General features: G+C 47.9%; 1 protein-coding gene across 1 annotated transcript in view; it reads right to left on the reverse strand.

Annotated features, from left to right (window-relative positions):
- ASIC2 (acid sensing ion channel subunit 2) overlaps positions 1-27109 on the reverse strand; it is a 294113-nt gene that overhangs the window by 57631 nt on the left and 209373 nt on the right. Inside the window, exon 3 of the mRNA XM_040244462.1 lies at positions 18986-19113. Within this exon, the coding sequence (XP_040100396.1) occupies positions 18986-19113 (128 nt within the window). The remainder of the gene's footprint in view (positions 1-18985; positions 19114-27109) is intronic.

A 27109-nucleotide genomic window follows, 5' to 3' on the forward strand; every position in this document is an offset into this window, starting at 1 on the left:
GAGGAACAGGAAGGAGGAGGAGGAGGGGGACTGTGAGGCAGAGAAAGGGCGAGAGGATGAGATGAAGCGAGGGACACGCGCAGATGGAGTAAGAGAGAGCAGCTCCTTGGTTCTGGCTTTCAGATGCCATGAACTGTGTGCTCTTGTCTCTCCATAAGCCCTTCTGCAGCCTTCAAGGACCATGGCCTATTCCAGGCATTATCCTCTGAAGGCGATCTGCTCCTTGTGACCCCGAACAAACAGCAAGGCCCACAAAGGACAAATGGCAAGGAAAGATACCCAAAGCATAACCAAGCCTTCCTTTAAGTGGGGGTTCTATGGGTTCTTTTTTTCCCCATTTTTCTGTTTTCCCCCAAAGCTTCTTCACTGAGTGTATGTGAAAACCTTGCTGGCCCGTAGGACCCCTGCCCTCGTATTCTTTTTGGAGCCACTGTACCTGTGCTGAATTCATGTCTGCATGGCCCCTTCCCTGCAGGCCTTCTAATAATTTCCATTTCCTGAGCTGACTTTCTTTTCCCTACACCTGGGACTTCTCACAACACCTGCTCAGAGGGAGGCCGTGTTTCCTGTCTGGGTTCCTCTCCGAGTTCCTGTTCTCCTGGATAGAATAAAAGCAGAGCACCCCAGGGTAACTGAAGGCCAAGTTTCTAAATGGTTTGAGTTCTTGATTTTGGTGTTAAGCTGGTCCTGATTCCAGGTTGTACTACTTGCTGGCTGCACGTTCTTGGCAAGTTTCTTAACTTCTCTGTGCTCCAGTTTGATTTTATGTAAAATGGTTTCCAATCTTTTATATCTTATTAAATTTGAGAAGCACACCCGGGATCGAGGGTAGGATTCTCAAAGCATTTAGAAAGATTTTGGTCTCAAGAAGTACCAGTTCTGTTTCCTTGACTTTTATTTTTGGCCATGCCTTGAGGCAGGCGGGGATCTTAGTTGCCAGACCAGGGATCGAAACAGTGCCCCCGAAAGTGGAAGTGCAGTCTTAACTACTGGACTGCCAGGGAGGTCTCCTGATACCTCGAAAATAATTTCTGCAAAGTGATGTTTCCCATGCTGTCTTGTCTGCTCTGAAAGGCGGGGAGGCCCTACCTGTGTGCTTCCTCATTGAGGTTCCAAATGTAGCTAGGTTCAGCCTCCTTTTCTTCCATCTGCCATCACCAAGCACCAGTGTGTCCCCAGAATCCTTTCCCTTGGGGTCACAGAAGCACCTGCACCAGCAGTGGGCCTGGGGCTTGACTTCAGGAGCATCCTGACTGCCCTGGGTAGAGCATCCCTGACCTTGGCTGAATCTGCTCACTCCTGCTGCTGCTGGCTGACTCCCTCCTGGCCTTTTCTTGGAGGTTTGGGTGGCTGAGTTCAGCTCAATTCAATACACATTGATGGAGGCCATTGATGTACTGAGCACTGGGGAACACACACAGGAATGTATCAGTCCCAGAGACAGGCACATGCCAAGGAAAAGAAAGACCTGGAAGTATATTTGTTACCTGTTGCCTGTAGGGTGGGGCAGTGAGGTGGTGTCAAGAGGAGGGATGAAAATTGAGAGTGGGGACAGCCCTGTGATACATGGTTGAGGCAAGGGAGAGAAAAATACACTTTTAGGAGTTATGGAATCATTAATGATAGCTATCAATCTAATCCAACTTAATCAGCACAATCCAATCTAATTCAATCTCATCCAACCTACTGGGCTAATTAAACCTGTCTTACGTGGATAGAGGATGGGCATGGTGCCAAGCACTACGCTCTTCAATCTTAGGGAACGGTGCACTCTGGCGCCAGACCTGGGTAGGGTGGGACACTATTTTTTTTATATATATAACTAGACAAAAATCTTTACAAATTTGCTTTTCCTAGAAGGGGAAACTTCCAAGCTGTTGGTCTTTCCCTATGAGCTCTGCATGTGCCGGGAGCAGAAGCGGGGTCTGGTGGAGGCTCTCCTCTGGGGAAGGTGTGGCAAGGCCAGCCTGGAGAGGAAGTGGTCCTTGGCTGGCGGGAACAGAAGCCACACTCCTGGTAGGGGAGTCTGTCTGTTTGATGCCAGGTCCAAACCAGAAAACAGATCTATAAGCAGGTGCATTACAAATGCCTTTAAACTACTGGGCTTCCCTGGTGGTGGTGCTGTTTAGTCACTAAGTCTAGCTGGTAAAGAATCCGCCTGTCTGTGCAGGAGACACGGATTTGATCTCTGATCTGGGATGATTCCACATGCCACGGAGCAACTAAGCTCGTGTGCCGCAACTACTGAGCTTGTGCTCTAGTGCCCAGGAGCCGCAACTACTGAGCCCACAAGCCCACGAGCGCATGAGCCTGTGCTCCACCACATGAGAAGCCACCACAATAAGAAGCCTGGGCATCGCAACCACGAGAGCAGCCCAAGGTCACCACAACTGGAGGAAAGCCCACGCTGCAATGAGGACCCAGCAGAGCCAAAGACAAATAATATTACTTTTAAAAACCTGGACAATTAACCCATGAATACACAAGAGCATTCTTATTATAAATAGTCCAGGGATCCAGAAAAAGTGGAAAGTCTTGCACTCTCAATTTTGTTCTGAGCAGCTGTCAGTATTTTTTAAATCCTCCAGAATTCTGTGTGTTACCATGCATACACGTGCATTTATAAATATACAGTTTAGTCTAGTGTGGGGGTATTTTTAATAAAATGAGACCACACTGTCTGTGTCATTCCGTCTTTCTTTCCCCCACTTTTCAATATATCTCGGAAAATTTCCCCAAGGGACCTCCATTTTAAATGTTGCAGGGAATTGGGAGGAAATACATAAGCATTTGCCCTCCTTAATTTTATCATCCTTTCATTGATGAACATTTAGGCTGTTTCTAAATTTTTGTTTTCACAAACAGTGCTGCAGAAAAGATCTTAATTCTTGCTAGTTGGGATACATGTGGACATGCTTCTTTAGGGCAGATTCCAAGAAGGAAAACTGCTCCATTGAAGAGGCAGTGTGCTTTTTTATTTGAATGAACGCTGTCAAGTCTCACTCAACTCCCAAGCCCAAAGGCCCTCCCAGTTTATCCTCCCCTCGACAGCTGACTGCATTCCTCACTATGCGTGTGTGCTTAGTTGCTTCAGCCGTGTCCGACTCCTTGTGACCCCACGGACTGTAGCCCACCAGGTTCCTCTGTCCATGGGGATTCTCCAGACAAGGATACTGGAGTGGGTTGCATTGCCCTCCTCCTGAGATCTCCCAGATCCAGGGATCAAACTTGCGTGTCTTATGTCTCCTGAACTGGCAGGCGGGTTCTTTACCTGCTATCACCACCTGGGAAGCCTGCACTCTTCATAGACGTGGTGTCTTTTCTGGGGTCCTGTTCCCCTTCTGCTTCTTCCTTTCACAGTCTTCTTGGCTCTCCTAGAGGCCTTGGTCATATACTATCTTCCTGTCCTTGTCACCTAATTGTGTCAAAGGATAGGAAGTGCTATCTGAAAACATAAAACAGGACCTCCTGCTGGCCCAGTGGTTAAGACTCAGCACTTTCATTACAGGGGACATGGTTTGATCCCTGGTCAAGGAACTAAGATCCTACATGCTGCATGGTGTGACCGTAAAACCAAGCCAAAAAAACCCAGAAAGCAAGTAAGCCAAGGAGTGATGAGTCTCATTTAGGACTGATTTTTTTTTTTTTTGGTTGTTGTTCCATGATAGGATGTGCTGCAAGATTTAAAGCAATTCATTAACCAATATTGATTCACTCTGCAATTGATTAATTAATTAATTGATTGTCAGCACTACAGTCTGTGCTATATGCTCAGAATTGTTGCCTTCAGACAGCATCCACTCCTTGATGGAGCAAGACATGCAGATAACTTGGATTACTTAGATAACTAATATTTGTATTAATAGCCAGTTGGCTGTTGTTAAGGGCTTCCCCAGTGGTGGTAACAAATCCATCTGTAATGCAGGAGATGCAGGAGATGTAGGTTCAATCCCTGGGTCAGGAAGATCCCAGGGAGGAGGAAATGGCAACCCATTCTGGTATTTTTGCCTGAAAAATTCCGTGGATAGAGGAGCCTGGTTGGCTACCATCTATGGCGTCGCAAAGAGTAGGACACAACTGAGCTCGCACACAAGCACGTGGCCTTTGTTAAAATTTTTAAATGCAAAAAGGAGAGAGATCTCAGTCAGTGAGAAACTAGAGATGTTTTACCTCAAGAGCTAACAGATTAACACCAAGATGTACTTGCTCACAGGGAATGATTACAGGGACTGTTCGGCCCATTTGTCACAACATAAACAATAGGGACTTCTCCGTCCCTGGAGGGCAACAGTTGTTTTCAAGAGGGAAGGAGGAGGAGAGAAATAGGAAAGAGATGTCTTTTCCAGATTCCCTTGCCCTTGCCATCAGCGGGACTATTCACATTCATGCATTCGTTCTTGTTGATATTTTTTTAAAAAATTATCTGTGACTATCTAGCCTTCTCCATTGGCAAGAAAAAGCTTTCAGCCTGCATAAGGAGGTGTCCTCTACAGAATTTTTTCCCCCTTATATGAAAAAAACCACAACCATCAGAAACCAAGGCCACCCTGTTTGGAATTCAGTTGCTGCTCATGAATCAAAAGAGAATGTGGTCCTAGGTAGCAGGACCCAATCAAAGAATGTTCTGATGGATTAACTTGTCTCTTGAGTAAGATAAAGTAGGTGAGTCAACAGACAGTAGATCTCCTTTCCTCTGCTGGGTCTGAGGAGGAAATAAGCCATCAAGAGATAAGCAACTGGCTTCTGATGTCAGAATCAGTGAAGAGAGGATCCAGGAGAAGCTAGTTCTGCCTGGAAGGATGCTGATGAGAGTAGGGACCATTAAGTTCTGGACTTTGGACCCAGATTGAAGTTGCCATGTCTGTACCATTTTTGGTTTATCCCTTTTCCACCATGTGTACATGCATGTTAAGTCACGTCTGACTCTTTGCAACCCCATAGACTGCACTTCTGCATGTAAGTTAAATAAGCAGACTGACAATATACAGCCTTGACGTACTCCTTTCCCGATTTGGAACCAATCTGTTGTTCCATGTCCAGTGCTAACTGTTGCTTCTTGACCTGCATACAGATTTCTCTTGAAGAATTTTCCAAAGTTTGCTGTGACCCACACAGTCAAAGGCTTTGGCGTAGTCAATAAAGCAGAGGTAGATGTTTTTCTGGAACTCTCTTGCTTTTTTGATGATCCAGTGGATGTTGGCAGTTTGACCTCTGGTTCCTCTGCCTTTTCTAAATCCAGCTTGAACATCTGGAAGTTCATGGTTCATGTACTGTTGAAGCCTGGCTTGGAGAATTTTGAGCATTACTTTACTAGCGTGTGAGATGAGTGCAATTGTGTGGTAGTTTGAACATTCTTTGGCATTGCTTTTCTTTGGGATTGGAATGAAAACTGACCTTTTCCAGTCTTGTGGCCACTGCTGAGTTTTCCAAATTTGCTGGCATATCGAGTGCAGCACTTTCACAACATCATCTTTTAGGATTTGAAGTAGCTCAACTGGGATTTTATCACCTCCACTAGCTTTGTTCATGGTGATGCTTCCTAAGGCACACTTGACTTCACATTTCAGAATGTCTGGCTCTAGGTGAGTGATCACACCATCGTGTTTTTCTGGGTCATGAAGATCTTTTTTGTACAGTTCTTCTGTGTATTCTTGCCACCTCTTCTTAATATCTTCTGCTTTTGTTAGGTCCATACCATTTCTGTCCTTTATCACGCCCATTTTTGCATGAAATGTCATCTTGGTATCTCTAATTTTCTTGAAGAGACCTCTAGTCTCTCCTATTCTGTTGTTTTCCTCTATTTCTTTGCATTGATCACTGAGAAAGGCTTTCTTATCTCTCCTTGCTATTCTTTGGAACTCTGCGTTCACATAGGTATATCTTTCCTTTTCTCCTTTGCCTTTCACTTCTCTTCTTTTCACAGCTATTTATAAGGCCTCCTCAGACAACCATTTTGCCTTTTTGCATTTCTTTTTCTTGGGGATGGTCTTGATCATCGTCTCCTGTACAATGTCATGAACCTCCGTCTATAGTTCTTCAGGCACTCTGTCTATCAGATCTAATCCCTTGAATCTATTTCTCACTTCCACTGTATAATCATAAGGGATTTGATTTAGGTCATACCTGAATGGTCTAGTGGTTTCCCCTACTTTCTTCAATTTAAATCTGAATTTTGCAGTAAGGAGTTCATGATCTGAGCCATAGTCAGCTCCCAGTCTTGTTTTTACTGACTGTATAGAGCTTCTCCAATTTGGCTGCAAAGAATATAATCAGTCTGATTTCGGTGTTGACCATCTGGTAATGTCTATATGTAGAGTCTTCTCTTGTGTTGTTGGAAGAGGGTGTTTGCTATGACCATGGAACAGACTGGTTCCAAATTGGTAAAGGAGTACGTCAAGGCTGTATATTGTCACTCTGCCTACTTAACTTAGATGCAGAGTACATCATGTGAAATGCCCGGCTGGATGAAGCACAAGCTGGAATCAAGATTGCTGGGAAAAATATCAATAACCTCAGATATGCTGATGACACCACCCTTACTGCAGAAAGTAAAGAAGAACTGAAGAGCCTCTTGATGAAAGTGAAAGAGGAGAGTGAAAAAGTTGGCTTAAAACTCAACATTCAGAAAATGAAGATCTTGGCATCTGGTCCCATCACTTCATGGCAAATAGATGGGGAAGCAATGGAAACAGTGACAAACTTTATCTTTTTAGGCTCCAAAATCACTGCAGATGGTGACTTCAGCCATGAAATTAAAAGACACTTGCTCCTTGGAAGAAAAGCTATGACTAATCTAGACAGCATAATAAAAAGCAGAGACATTACTTTGCCGACAAAGTTCCATCTAGTCAAAGCTATGGTTTTTCCAGTAGTCATGTATAGGTGTGAGAGTTGCACTATAAAGAAAGCTGAGTGCCTAAGAATTGATGCTTTTGAACTGTGGAGTTGGAGAAGACTCTTGAGAGTCCCTTGGACTGCAAGGAGATCCAACCAGTCCAGCCTAAAGGAAATCAATGCTGAATATTCATTGGAAGGACTGATGCTGAAGCTGAAGCTCCAATACTTTGGCCACCTGATGGGAAGAACTGACTCATTAGAAAAGACTCTGATGCTGGGAAAGATTGAAGGCAGGAGGAGAAGGGGATGACAGAGGATGAGACGGTTGGATGGTATCAGTGACTCTACGGACATGAGTTCGAGCAAGCTGCAGGAGCTGGTGATGGACAGGGAAGCCTGGCATGCTGCAGTCCATGGGGTCGCAAAGAGTCAGACACGACTGAGCCACTGAACTGAACTGATACAGCTCTTAATCTGTGATTGATCGATTGTCTGCCTCTACTGCTAGACTGTAAGCTCTGAGAAGAACCAGGTCAGCCCTGTTCATCACTGTATCCCCCTTATGCCTAAACCCAGTGCCTGGCACGTATTAGATGCTCAATAAATGAATGAGTCAGCAGGAAATGGTCAAGGAATGGGGCAGGAAGGCTCATGGTCTGTGTGAGGGCAACACATGGATCAGAGGGGGCTACTGTAGAGCAGTGGGGGTACAGCCACTGGAAAAAGTGATAACGGGAGCCAGGATGTGGAATTTGGACTTTATTTTCTAGGTTGGGAAAGACACTGATGGGTATCAAGAGGAATAGTGAGATGATAAAGTAGGCCCTTTTCTCTCTCTTTTATGCATTCATTGAGTCATTCATTCCATTCAATATATTATCAAGCATCCTTTACATGCAAGGCACTATTAAATGCTGAGATACGAAGAGCAGAAATAAGAGAGTCATATCCTCAAAGAGCTCACAATCTGGTAGGGAGATGGATAAGTAAACACATGATTATCATGTGCAAATTTTATGCTAGAGATTCACATGGAATATTCCAGGGTGGCCTTCTGGAGGAGGGAACATTGGAGCTGAATCTCGAAGGACACATACAAATTAGGTAAAGAAAGGGTGGGAAAGGGGTTGTTGGCAGGGATTGAGAGAAGTGAGCATGTGATGCTTGAAAATAACTGCACGCAGTTCAGGAGATTTAGTACTTTGGGTGGGAGGCCAGGGGAGCAGAGAGAGGCACTGCTGAAATGTAGGCAGGGGACAGAGCAGAAAGGGCATGAAGAGGTTCCTGGACTTCATTCTCAAGGAAGCGAGGGAGGGAGATGATCAGATGCATATTTTAGGAAAATGGTGTTGATGGAGAGAATGGATTGGAGAAGGGCAAGGTGGACAGCAGGGAGGCTAGCCAGGCAGCTAGTTCTTATAATGAAAGACCGAATTAAAGTGAGTCTGGGGTGGGCGATAGTGATAGCTGGTGTTTATTGAGTGCTTGCTGGGTGCCAGAACAGTTCTGTGTGCATACATTAACTCAGTCTTTTTTTTTTTTTTTCCACCATGCTGTGTAGCATGTTGGAACTTAGATCCCTGACCAGGGATTGAACCCTGGTCCCTTGCATTGTAAGATCAGAGTCTTAACCACTGGACTGCCAGGGAAGTCCCTCACTTAGGCTTCTAGCTACCCTCTGGGATAGAAATTGCCTTAATTCCCATTTTACAGATGAGGAAATGAGGCACAGAGTCGCCATCTAGGGAATGCGTATTTGTACTCAGGCCATTTAGAGGGTTGGGGGACCATCAGGGAGCAGCAGTTTTGAGGTAGAGGTATGAGACAGGAGAAGAGGGTTCAGTTTAGACTGTTGATTTGAGATGCCTATGGGACTCCGAGAGGAGGCATACGACGGCACCTGGAGTACTGGGTCGGGGGCTCAGGAAAAGAGATCTGGGCTGGAGACAGTGATCTGAAAGTCACGGTAAAGGGCAAGCTCATTCAAGGAGACTGCAGAATGAGACAAGCCGCAACCAGCATCCTGGGGCACCCATTGTCTCAGGAGTGACCAGAGAAAGAACTGCTTATGAAGGCAGCTCAGGAGGAGCAGGTGGGAGGTGAGAAGGAAACCCAGACCAGAGTGGAGAGAAGGGGGTCTCAGGGAGGGCGTGGCCAAAAAGCCCACCTGCCACTGGGGAACCGGGCGGGATTCAGTGAGGAGCGTCCTTACCATCCAAGATTGGGTTTGGCCACAAAGATTTCATGCGCGACCTTGATGATGAAGAGTTTCTGTGGGATGCTAGAGGTGAGCTGGGAATTGAAAGGAAGGTGAAGAAGTAGAGAGAAGCAAGTCTAGAGAGACTTTGGAGACTCTCTTAGGAAGACAAGGAGCAGAAGAGGCTGCAAGGCAGAGGGGAGGCAGATGGAGTGATTTTATCTCTTTCTAAGACTTGAGCATATTTTATGAGAACTCACTTTGGGATTTCCCCCAACAGAGCTGTGCACATTGGCTCATCCTAGCCAAGCAACACTTCTTTTAAGGACCCTTCTGCCTCCTCCACCTCCGCCGTGGCCTCCACTCTGACAAAAACAAACTCTCATCGTGTAGGAAAAAAAAAGGTGAAAACCTGACTCTTGGCAAAACCATCTGGGGTTCTGAAGACATTTCTCCCTTAGAGATGGAGTGGCAATAAGTGGGCAAGTTGCTAAGCTAGTCAATGCTTAATTGATTCTTATTTTCATCTATTTATGGGAAACACTATTCCCTGTTGATCACGGAGGGGTGGCCACACAGCAATCTATCCTGCCTTCTGGCGCCTCCCTGGCGCTTTCTGGAGCAGAATACCCTGTTTGTGAGGCTCCAGCTTCGACAGTTTGGAAGTTGCTGAAGGCATGTGGAACAAATTCGCTCCCCTGCCTTGAAAAACACAAGTGGGCAAGCCTCCATTTCTAATGGGGCCCGTGAAGCGTATTAAGGACCGTGGATCCGGCTGTCAGATTGACAAACGAGTCTCCTTGTTTGAAAGGCACTTAGGAAGTTGTATTTGGAAGCTTGAGAGGAGCTGTCAAAAGCGACTGGGGGGCCCACCCCAGATAACATCTGGACCTTTTTAATTTGGGGTAGATTGAGAGTAATGTTTTGAGTTGTGAGCCACGATGGGATTCCATCCAAATGTTGGTGATGCAGCCAATCTAGGCCGAAGGCAAAGGCTTAGGCTTCTATAGGAACCAACTGTGCCCACACAGCCTGCCAATGACCTAATTGGGGCCTGCGGGACCCCAGCGTTTGTGTCTGCCCCGTGTATTTGCAGCCCCAGAGAGGCTGGTGGGAAGCTGCTTGATGCAGGGTGTGGTGTGACAGTGTCTTCTGTGGATAGAGCCCAAGTGGGAAACCAACACTCAATCCAGGTTGTGGACTTGAAACTGTTCTTCTTTCCAGGGGCTCCACACTGGTTAGAAGGAATTCTTGGTGAGAATGGGGTGTATCTGGGCAGTGATTGTCAACTCTGGCTCCCCAAGGCATTTCTTTCTTTTTAAAATATTTCTTTCTTTCTTTGGCTGTGCCAGATCTTAATCATGGCATGCAGGATCTCCCATCTTCATTGCAGCATGTGAAATCTGTAGCTGTGGCATGTGGAATCTAGTTCCCTTGACCAGGGATCAAACCCAGGCCCCTTGCATTGGGAGCAGGGAGTCTTAGCCACTGGACCACCAGGGCAGTCCCTCCCCCAGGACATTTCTGAAACCCTCAAATGTAAACCCAGGGCCATATTTCCCCTAAAACTTTTTGAACAATGAGGCTGGTGGCCAACTGCCTGCCCAGAGTCTCCAGATTCATTCTCAGTCCCCCCAGGAAGCATGGGCAAGGTGGTTGAATAAAGATTTGATGGACACATTGGATAAACATTTAGAAAAACAAGACTCGCCACCAGGATCTTTGAGGAGGAAGTTTGAGACTTTGAGGAGGAAGTTTGAGATGAAAATTTTCTGATATAGACTCATGACTGGAAGTCCTGTCAGGATTCGCAATCATCTTCACTTAGGGGCCAAGAGTCTGACTGGTGGTGTCAATGTGAAGATAGTTCATTTGTGCTCTTACCACGCCAATGTCCCAGCTTTGCACTTTCACATATATTCACTCACTCATTTAATTCTCCCCATCTTCCCAAGACTGGTGCTGCCCCTCCCATCTGTTCTACCCACTCTCATGTACACAGATGGCTTCCAGATCTCTGTCTCCAGCCCTGACCCCTTTCATTAGCTTTTGCTCTGATTAGGGTTTCTAAGGGTGTAGCCAGAAATGAGACAGAGAGCATCATCCATCACAGGCTGGCTCCACAGCCTCACGGGGAAGGCGAGCCCTCAGGGCAGATTTTAACGGGCTTTTGGCAGGGGTGGGTGGGTGCGTGGGGGCAGGGAGAGCATCTCAGTGCTCTTTGGGCACGGAGCACAGATTTGAGCATGGTGTATATTCATTTGGGGCTTCCCTGGCGGCTCAGTGGTAAAGAATCTGCCTGCCAACGCAGGAGATGCGGGTTCAATCCCTGGGTCAGGAAGTTTGCCTGGAGAAAGAAAGGGCAATCTGCTCCAGTATTCTTGTCTGGAAAAATCCCATGGCCCGAGGAGCCTGGCGGGCTGCAGACTATGGGGTTGCAGAGTCGGACATAACTGAGCAACTGAACATGCATGCATGTATATTCGTTCTTTCAACCCTGCACATTTACTGAGCTCACATCTAAGCAAGGCATGGGGGACAGAGAATCTGAAGACACCATCCTTGCTCTCAGAGAGTTCCTGGCCTATGGTGAGCCAAGGGCTGATGGAAGCTAAGAAAGGCAGTTCTTAAGAAGCAGGTGTGGGGCTGAACCTTGGTGGTCTGGTGGTTAAGACTCCAAACTTTCAATGCAGGGGGCTCAGGTTCGATCCCTGGTTGGGGAACCAAGAGCCCATACTCCTTACCTTGTGGTGTGGCCAAAAGATCAAAATACAAAATGAGGCAGGTGTAAGGAGTGGGGATGCACAAGGGTAGGTAAGTCCTGCAAGGAGAGTCTTGCATCTCTTAGGAGTGGGACACCATTGCCAAGAAAGCTGCTTGACTCTGTGAGCGCTCCAAGGCAGGACCAAGGTGCCGTCATCTTCACCTTCCCAGCGAAGCAGGGTGCTCAGTGAATATAAGCTGAAGGAAGAAGTGGATGTGTAAGGTGTGATATAGAGTGAGTAGCTGCTCCTTGAGGGGTGGCAGGACAGGACGGGGGTCTTCTTAAAGATGGTGCTCTTTGAGCAGCAGCCAGAAAAAGGAATAGGCCTTTGCTAGGTAGATAAGACCAGGAGGAGATGCTGGGCAGAAGGAACAGTGGGTGTAACATGCAGAGGCTGACGATGGAGAGATACTGGAATATTCACTGGATGGTCCTCCAACACTGGGAGGCAGGGAACACCCTGAATGGGCATATGACGAGGCTGGAAGAGGGCAGGGGCTGGACAGGAGCTTGGACGCCATTCAAGGGGGTTGGGCTTTTGTGAATTTCAGGGAGCTGTGAATTTATGGATTCTAGGTAGGGCAGCGAAGTGGCCGTTATGTGTATGGGCTGGGGAAGGGGTGCTACCAAGGAGCATGCCCAGAGCTTCTCTTCCCACCCCACTTCAGTACTCTTGCCTGGGAAATCCCATGTCATCCTGGAGGGCTACAGTCCATGGGGTCGCAAAGAGGACACAACTGAATGACTAACGTTTTGACTTTGACTGTGTATCTCAGCCCCTGCCTCTCAGAAGTGAGAACCCAGGTTCTGCCTCCCGGACTAGGGGACAGGGGTTTGTCTCACATGGCCTTAACATGACCGCTGCTATTGACCTTAACAGCACCCCATGCCAGCTGGCACAAAGGAAGGAGTCCGCAGGTGGCCGAGCATGGAGCAGGTGTGGAACTGCTGTCACCCAAACTTCTGGGTGATTCCTGCATGCCCGAGTGACCCCTCAGGTTGCTAATGCTGGAGGCCCTTTGAGGTCATCTATCATGGCATCTGGTCCCATCACTTCATGGGAAATAGATGGGGAAACAGTGAAAACAGTGTCAGACTTTATTTTTTTGGGTTCCAAAATCACTGCAGATGGTGACTGCAGCCATGAAATTAAAAGACGCTTACTTCTTGGAAGGAAAGTTATAACCAACAGATAGCATATTAAAAAAGCAGAGATATTACTTTGCCAACAAAGGTCTGTCTAGTCAAGGCTATGGTTTTTCCAGTGGTCATGTATGGATGTGAGAGTTGGACTGTGAAGAAAGCTGAGCACCGAAGAATTGATGCTTTTGAACTGTGGTGTTGGAGAAGACTCTTGAGAGTCCCTTGGACTGCAAGGGGATCCCACCAGTCCATTCTAAAGATCAGCCCTGTGTATTCATTGGAAGGACTGATGCTGTGGCTGAAACTCCAGTACTTTGGCCACCTCATGCAAAGAGTTGACTCATTGGAAAAGACTCTGATGCTGGGAGGGATTGGGGGCAGGAGGAGAAGGGGACGACTGAGGATGAGATGGCTGGATGGCATCACTGACTCGATGGACGCGAGTCTGAGTGAACTCCGGGAGTTGGTGATGGACAGGGAGGCCTGGTGTGCTGCGATTCATGGGATCGCAAAGAGTCGGACACGACTGAGCGACTGAACTGAATTGAACCCAGCCCTCCCATTCTATGGATGGGAACCCTGAGGCCCAGGGAGGGAAGCAACCTGTCCAAGTTTTCACAGCACAGTCAGGACTAGAGTCCAGGTCTCTGGGCTCCCAGTCTGGTTTTCTGTCCCCAGATAGATCTGTACTCTCTTTGTTAGCTTGGCGACCTTTGGCCGATGACTTAGCTGGGTGGTTTTGTCGTCTGAAACGTGGTGACAACAATATCTCCCTTTTGGGCTTGTTCTGGGGAATAAATGAGATAATGCAGGTAAAGTGTCTCTGCAGCTTAACATCTGGCAGGTGGCGTGTGCTCAGCAAGAAGCAATTGTTACTGCCCTTTCTCTCTGGAGTTTTGTTTCTGCTCCCAGCGTGTCTTCCCACTGCCTGTCTCTGGTGGTGGGGGGTCCTGGGATGGTGCAGGGGCTGCTATAGCAGCTGAGCTGGGGTGGGGGCACTTCTCAGATTCTCCGAGGAAGGCAAGGTCATGCCTTGGGCTCGCTGAGTTCAGGACAAATACAAATTTTAAGAAGCAATCTTGGGTCTGGACTACAGCCCAATGGTGTGTTCTTTTGGATTGCAAAACAAAGTGAAAAATATTTTGAGAACGGCATGTGTAATTTTTCATGGGTGGGATGACTTTACCACGTAAGAGGACTTTCTCGTTTACAAAGGCACTCATGGCAGGATTCCTGTAAGTCGCCAGTTCTGCGCAGGCTTTCACGCAGGGGTCAGTTTCCCTAGCATGAGTCATACCCACTTTCTAGGAACAGACCTGTTCCCCCACAGTCTTGTCACTCCTGGCCTTCCTGTAAGATTCCCAGGAGCTTTGAGCTGAAGCAGCAGAATCCTGGAACGGGAGCAGTGCAGCCGCTATAGATTGTTGAGTCCATCATGACTTTCACGGGTCATCAAGAAAGAAAAAGCGGGGCTTCCCTGGTGGTCCAGTGGTTAAGAATCCACCATGCAATGCTGGAGACCTGGGTTGATCCAGGGTCGGGGAACTAAGATCCCACATCCCTTGGAGCAATTAACCATTGGTGCCACAACTAGAGAGTCTGTGGACTGCAATGAAAGATCCTGCTTGACTCAGCTAAGACCTAACTCTGCCAAATAAATAAACAAATAATGGTGAAGGGATAAAATCAAAAGAAAAAAGAAAAAGCACTGCTAATTGTAACTGACATGCAATTGATTGGGAAACAAGCTCCAATTTCAGAAATGTTAAAATGTGAAAGAACACACATCTTAGAATCAATGTTGGAGAACGAGGGTCAGCTGGATAGGATAGAACCACTGGCAGGACACACAAGTAGGGACCAATCTCCAAATCCTACTTGGCTCAAGATTATTTAGTGGTTGTTTTTTTTTCTGTGTGAAAGAGACCACTAATATGTAGCTTTTGTGAGGACAGACACTGCTTTGTTTTCTTACCACTGTACCCTCATCGCTTCACACCCATAGTAGGTATTCAACAAATATTTGCTCAACAAATAAATGAAACAGAGCCACCTTATAAAATGTGTGGCAAGCCCAGACAAGAAAATAAATCATTCATAATCCCCCCACTGTGGGTATTTTGCCTTATTTCCTTCGAGTCTTATTTCCTATGAATATGCTGTTTTATATACATGTAAACATAACGTATTATTAGATTTAGCTCCGGGATGTGTTTTTGTATTTCTCTATTAATATGAATGAAATGATGAAATGAGATGGTGTGGAAATGCTTTGAAGACTGTAAAGTGTTTAACCAAATATCTTATTATTAGTTATAATAACCACAGCAATGCTAATATGAATGAGGCTGATTTTCTGAAAATAGACTTCAAAGCCAACAACGAATTTGTCTTCTGAAGCTAGGAATATGTTCTCTTCCTGATCGCCACGGGGAGTCCCTCTGTTTCATTTTGGGAAGAAAAAGAGACTTAAGGATCCTGAGAAGTTAGCGGTCCCAGCCACTCACCTGGCCTAGAAATTTCTTCAGCGTCCCTAGCAGAGGGTCAGTGGCGGGGCGGAGGGGAGAACAGAGGGCACCTTTCAAGCCAATGACACTGCTGTCCCTACAGAGAGTTTCCTTCTTTTTAACTTTCACTAGCAGTGAAATGAATTCCCCTATGGGTTTCAGGGAAGGCTGTTCATGTCTCCCACATGGTAACAGCAACATGGACATCAGAGAGATGTCAGTACAGGTAAGTCAATACAGGATGGGAGTGGTGATTACTTTCAGTAAATCACAAAGGAATATTTGCCTTGGACGACTTGCCCCAAATTCCCTGATAGATAGTCACACTTCACAGACACACTGATTAGTCTAACTCATGCCTGGTTCTTCCAAGGGAGGTGGGTTGGTTCACATCACACACACAGAAGGGGAGGACTGGCAATGATTCTCTTCTTGAGCAAACTCTAGCCAGGCTCCTCTGCGCCCTGTTTCCATGGGGTCTCAACCTTGACCTACAAAGGCTAGGACAAACACGAACAAAGCTTCTTCCTCCTTCCCTCCCTCCCTTTCTTTCGTTCTTTCTTGTCATTAGCACTTAATTTTCATTAAAGTGAATACGTTGGATGGAGAGAACTTCCCTAATGACTCAGATGGTAAAGACTATGCCTGCATTCCAGGAGACCCAGGTTCGATCCCTGGGTTGGGAAGATCCCCTGGAGGAGGGCATGGCAACCCATTCCAGTATTCTTGCCTGGAGAATTCCATGGATAAAGGAGCCTGGTAGGCTATAGTCCATGAGGTCACAAAGAATTGGACACAACTGAGCGACTAACACACACACACACACACACACACTTAGATGAAGAACAGGATTAGAATAGTGTTTACAATCGACTTCTGAAAAACCACGTTATATAAGGGAAATAAAATCAGGTGAGCAGAAGTCCAAAAAAGGTGCAGCTTGTATACATCATTGTGCTCGGATGAAATATGCTGCTCAGGGGAGCACATACTTAGGCCGCATGAGCCCAGGAGGAAGACATGAACAGAGGACAACCCCCCAGGTAGCAATGCTGAATGCTGAATTCTTCAGCACGCTCAAAAAATATTAGTATTTTGGAAACATTCAACTCGAGCTCTTTACAAAAATGACTGTCTCTTCAACATGTTTCTATACTAACGTAGTTTCTCACGGTTCAACCCAAGTCCCTGGGATGACCCAGCTCCCTTAAAGCACCTGCCTGAGGACTCAAGACTGCCAAGTACACTCAAGAGTTTACTGTTTGTGTTTGTGTGCAGCATGGGAAGGCAGGACCTCCGTCTTCCTGCCTCTGCAGGAGGGGAGGAGCCTAACTATGATGGGGTTTTATTAGCAAACTCAGATGGGTTTCACATGCACTGACCACCCCCGTCCAACTCTCTCACTTTTTGTAATTTTCAATTCCCTGACTCTGCTCAAGTGCCCTCTGTGTCCCACCCTCCCCCTTCATTTCCCCTTTAAAACGCCAAGTGCCTTCTGCACAGATTGAAGTTGAGTTCAGTTCATGATGAACCTTCTTCCCTACTGCAATGGTATATTACTGGTTAAATCTGTCCTCGCTGCTTTAACCAGTGTCTGACTTTGTTGATCTCTGACAGCACTCGAAGGCTGGCCATTACACCCAGGCTCATAGCTTGGGCTCCGGACTCTCTGCACACTTTGACCTGTGAGTCTGCGTTCTCACTCTTCCTGACTCAAATCCTCAGCCCTGAACTTGGCTCCCTGCTGTCAGCTTCATGTCCTCTAGGATGATGTTTTCTGGTTGTTCCACTTGGCTCCCACCTTGCACACTCTTGAACACTCCACTTCTGCCCACACAGTCTGCCTCCATCTCTGGGGCCCGTAGATGCTGGACCAACTTCCAAGCCTCCTCTACCCCTGCCTCAGGGCTGCCACCCCACCTGCCACGGAGGTTGATCATGACTTTTAGCAACTGCCCGGGTGTTACATACAGTAAGTTCATGAGGCCCATGTAAGTTCATCAATGCTTTCTCAGAGATTCAAAAATACAGCTCTCTTAGAGATTTGGCTCAGATGTAAAGAATCTGCCTGCAGTGGAGGAGACTGGGGTTTGATCCCTGGGTCAGGAGGATCCCCTGGAGGAGGGCGTGGTGACCCACTCTGGTATTTTTGCCTGGGAAATCCCATGGAGAGAGGAGCCAGGTGGGCTACAGTCCTTGGGGTTGCAAAGAGTCAGACATGACTGAGCAACGAACACTTTCTTCACTTAGAGATTTAAAAACAGTTTCTTTCTCTTTTTTTTCACTTAAAAATTATTTATTTACTGTATTTATATATTTGCTGGGCGAGGTCTTTAGATGTGGATTTTAAAGATGTGGATCTCTAGTTCTGGCACGTAAGATCTCAGTTGCAGAAATGTGGGATCTAGTTTCCGGACCATAGAATCGGTCCTGGGTCTCCTGCATTGTAAGCGTGGGGTCTGAGCCACTAGCCCACCCCAGAAGTCCCTAAAACCAGTTTCCAATACAGAAGATCACTCTATAAAGTGGCCAAGTACTGGATGAAAGATGATTTGAAACATATATTAAAAACAAGCTGAGCTCTTAAGTTGCGTGTGGATCTCTTTGCTCCTCCCTGTTTTCTGGGCTCTGCCTTCCTCACGCTTTAAAGCTGGGCTCCCTGTCACTCATTCACCTCACTCTTCACTCCAGGCCTCCCAGGGCAAACTGTCTTGGGTGACCTGGTTTAGGACTCCCTCAGGGTCCTAGGCTTTCCAGCTTTTATTCTAATCAAACCAGGAAATGAAGATGAAAAAAAAAAAAGCATCCATCCCAATGTCTCTCTGCAGTCCTGCTTTGAGACCTCCTCCCCATTGAGAATCTACGAAGGTCTCCCTTCTGAGACATGTAGCACATGTCATATCGATGCTAGTCCATATTCCACGGACTTGCTGAGTTGACGTAGCCATCCTGGCTGGCTGGCTGGCTGGCTGGCTGGCTGGCTGGCTGGCTGGGAGGGTCCCTCCCCTGGTGCTGAATCAGAGAGCAGACATTGACCCATGAAGAGGCTTCCCTCCGATTAAACTCCGTAACGGAGACTGACGCCTGCCTCTGTTCCTTCTTGCAGGCCCCCTGGCATTGTATTAACAGAGTGATGAAACACACCAAACCCTAGCATCCACTGGCCTTTCACCTCACCATCACAAAGATTTTTCCCCAGAATGTTTTAGGGAAAAAAAAAAACCCCAACCAGTTCACTGAAAAAGAAAACAAGCTGGTTTTCCCTCACGCCCAATTTCAGCATCGACAGGCTGTCCAGGAGAATCCACATACAGAGGTCAATGGATACCTTTCTTCAGTTTCAGAGTGAGGGTTTTAACTGAACCCAGCCCTACTCCTTTCAGCCTCCTGGGTGGATTCTGTGCCTTCTAGGAGTGAGAATCCTATTTCTCCACCTCACATGGAGGAATGTGGAGAAATTCAGAAATGCAGAAATGCCAAGAGGCATTTCTCAGAGAGGCCAAGGACCCCTGATCCCAGAGACCCCAGGGGACTTACCCTCTGCTCCTGTGTGGCCACAAAAGTCTGGAACCCTGGTGCCACACCAAAGCCCAGCTCTTGGATGAAAGGCGGCTCAGACTGACTGTGGATCTGAACCTTCACGCCTGCTTCAAACGTCGTTTCCTCTGAAAGAACAAAGATGGACAGAGCCATGGGTCAGTGACAACGGACGCTCGGGGATTCCTGGGGCTGCTGCACAGCAGAACCACAGCCCCCAGAGACCTGTATATCTGCATCCCTGGCAACGGCAGCTATGTTACCTTACGTTGGGAAAAGGATGCTGCAGATGTAACCAGAGATTTGGAGATGGGGAGACTGTCCTTGGTGATCCAGGTGGCCCAACAGGATCACAAGGGTCTTTAGAAGAGGGAGGCAGGAGGATCAGAGCCAGAGAGACATGGGAAAATGCTCTGCTTCTGGCTTTGAGGAGGGAGGAGGGAGCCATAGGCCGAGGGATGTAGGCAGCTTCAGGAAGCTGGAAAAGGCAAGGGAATGGAATTTTCTCCTCGAGCCTCTAGCGGGAATGCAGCCCTACCGATACCTTGAAATGCACTTTTGACTTCTGGCTTCCAGAACTGTAAGATAATAAATTTGGGTTGTTTGATGCCACTAATTTTGTGGCAGTCTGTTACAGTACTCCTAAGAAATGAATTCAGGTCATTTAGGCCAATAGCTCCTTGCTTCAGTCTCCAAAACTACAGAATGGGATTATAAAGTGAGTCAAGCACCTATGCTTTTTCTTAACATTTGTTTTTTTTTTTTTTTTTTTTTTTTTGATTGGAGGATAATTGCTTTACATTGTTGTGTTGGCTGCACCTATGTTTTTTATTTACTAACTTCTCTGCTGGGCCATGAGCCGAGTCGAGGTGAGGGGATCAGGAGAATGAAAACACAATGTGGCTGCAGTCCAGAATAAAGATATGGGGCTTGCTTGCAAGCCCCTTGGAGCTGCAGGAAATGGGCAACTAGAAGGGAAGCTCCTCCCCTTTTTTCTCTTTCTGGCAGTGACGGGTGGAAGGCACAGCAGGAAGGGATGGGGCAGCAGGGCCTGGCTCATCCTATGTGTTGGTGCTCAAAATTGGTAGGGAATGCACATATGGGATCCTTCACCCTTTCCTGGGCCTCCTTCTCTGTCTTATTCTTTGCAAAAAGCCTGAAGAACGAACTTTCCAAGCTGCAAACCCGAGTCATTTATAAGGAGCCCAGTCGCCTTCACCCGCCTCCATTCCAGCCTCCTTCTGGACAGCCCTCTGCTTCATGGCACCACGTGGTTCAACCTATCGGGGCTACCGGATTGGCTGTTACGGATCCCTGATCAACAATCAGATTGGTTGTTACTGATCTCTGCTCGGCAGGGGTGCGCACGCATCTCATACGCCCCGGAATGTCTTTCTACTTGGGCTTTCCTGGTGGCTGAGATAGTAAAGAATCTGCCTGGAAGACCCAGGTTCGATCCCAGGGTCGGGAAGATCCCCTGGAGAAGGGAATGGCTACCCACTCCAATATTCTTGCCTGGAGAATTCCATGGACAGAGGAGCCTAGAGAGCTACTTAGTCCACTTGACTGACCATTGCCCTCCTCAACGAAGGTTCAGCCCTCAGCCCCACCCAGAGCAACTCCTTCTGTCTGCTTGTATTCTTCACATACACCTAGCAAAGCCTCTGCCACACCACACCACCATCCTTTATCTCACTGTCTTTTCCACTAGGGCATCTTGCGGGCATCCAGGGAATGATTGTTGAATGGATGAGGGAGACATCTGTGATTCCAACCTCACACACGCATTAAAGGCCAAGGCCAGTCCAGAGTCCGCATCAAGGAGTGTTCCAAAAGCAGCGAATGAGGAGAGGATGGGTAAATGCAGAAATCAGTTAAGATGGGGGGTGGCAGTGGTGGAGGTCAGAGGTCAAGGAAGGGGGATTGTCAACACCAGGGCCATGGCATGGGGACAGTTTGGGGACATGTTCTAAAGCTGGCACAGAGGAGAAAGGTGAGGAGGATGGAAGGGCTGGAGCCAGGCGAGTGACTATTCAGGGCCTGGGAAAGTCTGGAGGCTGGTGACCAAGGCGGGGGAGAGGCCTGGAGCTGGTGAGAATTCCAAGGTCGGGGGCACAGGGCAGGGGGAGTGGGAGGATGGATGGGCAGGGCTCTCACGACCTAGACGAGGAGGACAGCAGCTGAAACGAGTTTAGACAAAAGAAGGCCTCAGCTGGGAATCCTTTCGTGTGCATCCTCCTGGAGCAGGAGAGAGTCCCAGGGACATCTCCACTTTTCCTGCAGCCAGGTCAACTTTTCTGCCATCTCTCTACCCAGATCGGTCCATCCAAACTCCCACCCCATGTCCCTCTGTGCTTGTGTTGACCTCTCCGGTGGATGGTGGATGCCTCAAGAGAAGACAGGGCTTCTTGCTCCATCTGGTACCCACAGTCCAGCCCAGGGCTTAGCCCACAGCTCCATCAGGAAAGGGGAATGCCAGAGAAGGTGGACAGGGTGGGGAGACGAGGGGTGAGTGGCCAGCTGTCAGGGGCTGTGTTTTCTAAGGTCCGCCCAAGGAGCCTAAAGAACAAGCTGTGATGGGGGAAGACAGTGAACACCGGTGATGCTGGGGGACAGGAATGCCTGTGCCTGGATGAACAAAAAGCACATTCAGTGAGCTGCAGGGGGGTGGGACAGGCAAGATGCCAAAACGCGTTTTCCAGAGCTAGTGAAGCTGTGTGCCTGTGATATAAAAGTGAGCTTCGGAAACCTTCGAGCCTGTCAGACAGGCTCGGAGGAGGAGCCGGTGGTTACAGGGAGAAATGAGGAATGAGGACTTGGTGTCAGAAGGGCTGTGAGTAATGGGCAAGGCAGACAGCCAGGCATGCCTGTGTTAGCAAGAGCCGCCCAAGGCTTCTCAGACTGAGTTAGGGTTTGGATGGGGCGTTTATTCCAGAAAGCAGCTGGGGCCGGGCAGAGTAAATTCCTAAGTATTCTCGTATCGTTACAGACATGCAGCTACCGATGGGCAGAAGAGAACAAGGAATCAGGTTTCTGCCTCCTTCAGGACAGTGCTGTCTAGAGGAACCTTCTGCGAAGACGGAATGTTTTATAATCTGTGCGATCCCACTTGGTACTGCTAGCTACAGGAAGTGTGACTAGTGCAACTGAGGAACTGAATTGATAAATGAATAGATAAATAAATACCCCCCAACTTTTTTGAGCCATAGTTGACAAAATCGTATGGTATTTAAAGGGCACAGTGGGATAATTTGATATATGTATACATTGTGAAAGGATCCCTCCCCCCTCATCGGGTTAATTAACATATCCATTGGAAGGATTGATGCTGAAGCTGAAGCTCCAATACTTTGGCCACCTGATGTGAAGAGCCGACTGATTGGAAAAGACCCTGATGCTGGGAAAGATTGAAGGCAGGAGGAGAAGGGGGCGACAGAGGATGGGATGGTTGGATGGCATCACTGACTCAATGGACATGAGTTCAAGCAAACTCCCGGGGATGGTGAAGGACAGGGAAGCCTGGTGTGCTGCAATCCATGGGGTTGCAAAGAGTTGGACACGACAGAGCGATTGAACAACAACAGTCTCTGCACATATTTACCTTTTCCTGGCCTGCTTTATTCATCTATTTACTTTTTAGCCAATTGAATTTTAATTAAAATTTAAAGGGTTCCACCTCTTATTAACATATCCATCATTTCACATATTTACCTTTATCTGGCCTGCTTTATTTATCTGTTCATTTTTTTATCCAACTGAATTTTAATTAATTAAAATTAAGTAGCCACGTGTGGCTGCTGACCACCTTACTGGCCAGTGTAGTTGTAGACTGTCAGCTGTGAGCAGACCCGAGGCATCTCAGAGCAGTGGGGGTGACAAGGGCTTGAGCAGCCCGCTTCCCCATGCAGGTCCCCTGTGGCGTCTCTTGCCCAGAAGCAGGAGATTTGGGTGAGGTGCTGAGCAGCAGAGCTGTGCATGTTTGTGGTCAGCATGCCTAGTCCCAGAGGCTCCCTGACCCTATCCTCCCAGAGCACCACTGACTCTCACATCTCCAGATAAGACTTACTCTTCCTTCACAGAACTGCCCTCAGCTCCCTTCTATGGAGGAATTCTCCAGTTTGATAAGGCACAACAGTCCCCTCCAGTGCCTGCCCGTCACTAATCCCCTTGGCTCTTGCCTCTTCTGGACAAGGCACACTCTCAGTGCAAATACAAAGACCCACTTTAAGAAATGACACCATGAAGCACAGATTGTTAGAACCAAAGGTTCAGCCCATGTTACCTCCAAAGGGTACCAGAATAGAACGCAAGTTGCAATCATGTACAAGGCTCTAGGTGACCACTCCTGGGACCTTTCCTTCTTCAAAAAAAATTAATTAGAAAATCTCTCCTTTCTAAAAATATTTATTTATTTTTGGTTGCACTGGATTTTCATTGCTGTGTGCAGGCTTTCTTTAGTTGTGGCCAGTGGGGGCTACTCTTCATTGCAGGGCACGGGCTTCTCACTGCAGTGACTTCTCTTGTTGCGGAGCATGGACTCTGGGTTCACAAGCTTCAGTAATTGTGACACATGGGCTCAGCTGCTCCCCGCACGTGGAGTCGTCCTGGACCAGGGATTGAACCCTTGTCCCCTGCATTGGCAGGCGGGTTCTTAACCACTGGACCACCAGGGAAGTTTCATCCCTAGAAATTCTGCTACTATGTCTCTGGGGTGAAGCTCGGGAATCTGCATGTCCAGGGATTCTGATACAAATTACCTGCGGCCAAACATATTTGGGCAAGCAGTGACCTAGTCCAGAGAAGGGAAGTGATTTGGCCAAGATCACACAGCAAGTTAAGAACAGAGCAGGGGTCAAAAACCAGGCGTCTTGACTCCCAACTTGGCACTCTTCCTTCCCCCAACTAGGAGTGTGGTTTATTTCGTGTGAGTGGATGACCTGGTTCATAGCTCTGGGGGCTGGAGAAAGATAATATCCTTTTCATTGTCATATCCCCGGAAGTGACTGGGACAGAAGTGAATTAGTGAGGGAGTGTCCTCTGCTACGTTGACTGTTCCCTGCCCTTGGACCTGCTGGGAGTCTGCCCAGGGTTTACCTGGACCCTGGGAAACACCAGCACCACCTACCGCCCAGCGATAGGATTCGTCCCATGTTGCAGGAGGCAGAAGGCCTCATCTGCTGAGATGCCACTGGGCTGCACACAAAACCACAGCAACAGCAGTGATAATAACAGTCGCCATAACTGGCACCATCTGCACAATTCTGGGAACCAAAAGAAAATGTGGGACCCACCGTTAAAAACTTACTGAGAAACTCAAGATAGCAGTTGTTGTTGTTATTTAGTCACTAAGTCATGTCCGACTCTTTTGCGACCCCATGGACTGTAGCCCTTCAGAGTCCCCTGTCCCTGGGATTTCCTGGGCAAGAACACTGGTGTGGGTTGCCATTTCCTTCTCCAGGGGAACTTTCTGACCCAGGGATTGAAACCGTATTTCGTGCATCAGCAGGTGGATTCTTAACCACGGAGCTGCCATAGCAAAGCAGTAAACCAAGGGTCTGGGATTTCCCTGGTGATCTGGTGGTTAAGACCCTGTGCTTCCAATGCAGGAGGCATGGGATAGATCCCTGCCTAGGGAACTAAGATCCCATATGCCACGCAGTACAGCCGAAAAACAAAAACCTCAAGAGCGTGACCCTCCTGAGCCTGTGTGATTGCAGTGCTCACACGCCCACGAAGCCAGCCCTGATGATAACCCTGCTTGGTGCTGGACAGAAATGTTCACATCTTCCTATTCCTTTCGCCACCAAATCATTCAACACTGAGTGCTTCAAAGAGGGCAGGCTCCCAGTGCAGTGGAGGATTTGTTTACACATCATGAACACCAGGATTCAAAGCCCCAGAGAGAGACAGAGAGCAGAGAACAAGAGGTTACTACACGCACACAGCGTCAGAAGCCCTTGCTAATTGGGACCAAGCTGAGATCCCGATGGCCTAACATGAAAGGTGATGTTGAATCAGGAGGAAGGTAGTAAAGAGGCTTCAACCTGCAGAAGCCAGAGTCTCCCAGCATTTTTTTAGGGGCCGGGCCATGGCTGGCAGCAGGTGAAGTCGAGCATTTCCTGTGCCTGCAGATAGGGTCTGGGAAGCTCTGCGGGAGGAGATGGGGAGTGAGGGGCAGAAAGCATAATGGAGCAGAGAAAGCACATTGCAAGGAAAGCAGCTTATATCTTTAATCTTTGCAAATTACAGGAAGCGAACCGAGGTAATAAACACTGGAGAGAGGGAGGCAAAGAAGTGTTTCTGAAAATCTGGAGGAATTTTCTAGGCTAAGGCGAGGATGTACTGGTATAAAGCAATCGTGGGTGGGAGGAAACTATAACAGTGGCTAGGATGGCTAGCTTGGGAGTAAAGGGTGGGAGGGAGGTCAGCCATACGGTGAGATGCATCTCAGCACAGGATGGCTCTGTGTGTCCCCTCACCATCCTCTCCACTCTGCTCTCTGCTCTGGGAGTTGCCCTTGGGTAGAGTGTACTGCTGGGCTTCCTTGCCCTCTAGCTTCTGGTTGACTTTAGCCAGTGGTGGGCCCAGGTGATAAACAAGGGGAGACGGGAGAGTCAGGCTGGGCTATTTAGTCTCTCCACTCTGTCCTCTGGTCCCTGTGGGTCAGCTGCATGCCACCTTGAAGGGCACAGCCCTGGGCTGGGGGACTAGCTCTCCATTCTGATATTGGCTCTTTCCCTTTCCCAGGCATGGAAATGGCTCTCTCTGCTACCAGGCTCAGCACACATTGGTGTGTGCATGCACGCTAAGTCATTCCAGTCGTGTCCGATTCTTTCTGACCCTATGAACTGTAGCCTGCCAGGCTCCTCTGTCCATGGGATTCTCCAGGCAAGAATACTGGAGTGGGTTGCCATGCCCTCCTCCAGGGGAGCTTCCCCACCCAGGGATCAAACTTGTGTCTCTTGCGTCTCTTGCATTGGCAGGCAGGTACCACTAGTGCTACCTGGAAACCCTGTTGGTACTGCCTTCTTCAAGCCTTGCCTGCACCTTTGTGGACTAGCCCTTCACTAATCGTTCCTGGTATTACCCGATCTGTGGGTGCTGCTGGTTTCCTGGTTGGATCCTGACGGGGAGCATCCCCAGCGGGCATCTACCACTTCACCTCTGAGAGGCAGCAGGAGGCCCCTCTGCCCCAATGTCCACTGAAGGGCAGCTGTTGGTTGAAGCACAATTGGGAATGGAGACCTCACTACCTGCAGGGGTAGCCTTTGGTCTCCAAAGTCTATCTTTGCATTGAGTTGAAATTGCCTGCTTATAGATTTTATCCCCTTTTTCTAGCTCTACCCCTTCTTCCAGGATCTGAAGATATAACCACTGAAGCACTCTTTAAAAAAAAAAAAAGTATATTAAACTTATTTTCTAGGAGAATTTATTTAATCAGTTTATTTATTTATTTGGCATATGGGTTCTTAGACCCCTGATCAGGGATCAAACACGTGCCACCGGCATTGGAAACATGGAGTCTTAACCAGTGGACCGCCAGGGAAGTCCCACGGAGCACTCTTGTTTTCATGCTGACCCCAACAGAGCTGACCCCAGTGCATCTTTGTATCTGAAGTGCACACTAGCTGAGGTGCTCTTAGGGACGTGCTTGGGTTGGCCAGGCATATGTGGGGAGGGTCCTGGGACCCTCTCTCCAACTCTTCCAGGAGAACCACCTGTCCTGCATGGCTTGTGGAGTTCCAGAGGTCCCACTTCTTACACTGGATAGGGTTAGGGTGGGCATAGCTTGTGCCCAGAGACAGAGCATCCCTTTCTCAAAGAAGTAAACCAGGCTTTCTGAGCCAACGGACATGCAAGCTTCTGGTATTTGGAGGGTCAAAACCTGAGAATACCCAGGAGAGTTGGTTAGATGCTTGGGGCTCAAGGGTCAGGCAGGGTGAGGGTTAATGTTAGGTCTTGTTTATGCAACAGAGAAGTTGCAATTCTATTAAACAGAACATCTACCAAACATACATTAGAGAAGGCACTGATTGTGGAGTTGGGTCTAGGCTCGTTACAAAAAGATTTATTTCAAGGATTATTTAAATAATGAGTTTCCCTAGTTCATTCAGGCTCAGAGAT

This window comes from Oryx dammah, unplaced genomic scaffold, assembly GCF_014754425.2.
Source record: "Oryx dammah isolate SB20612 unplaced genomic scaffold, SCBI_Odam_1.1 HiC_scaffold_8, whole genome shotgun sequence".
NCBI classification, from domain to species: Eukaryota; Metazoa; Chordata; class Mammalia; order Artiodactyla; family Bovidae; genus Oryx; species Oryx dammah.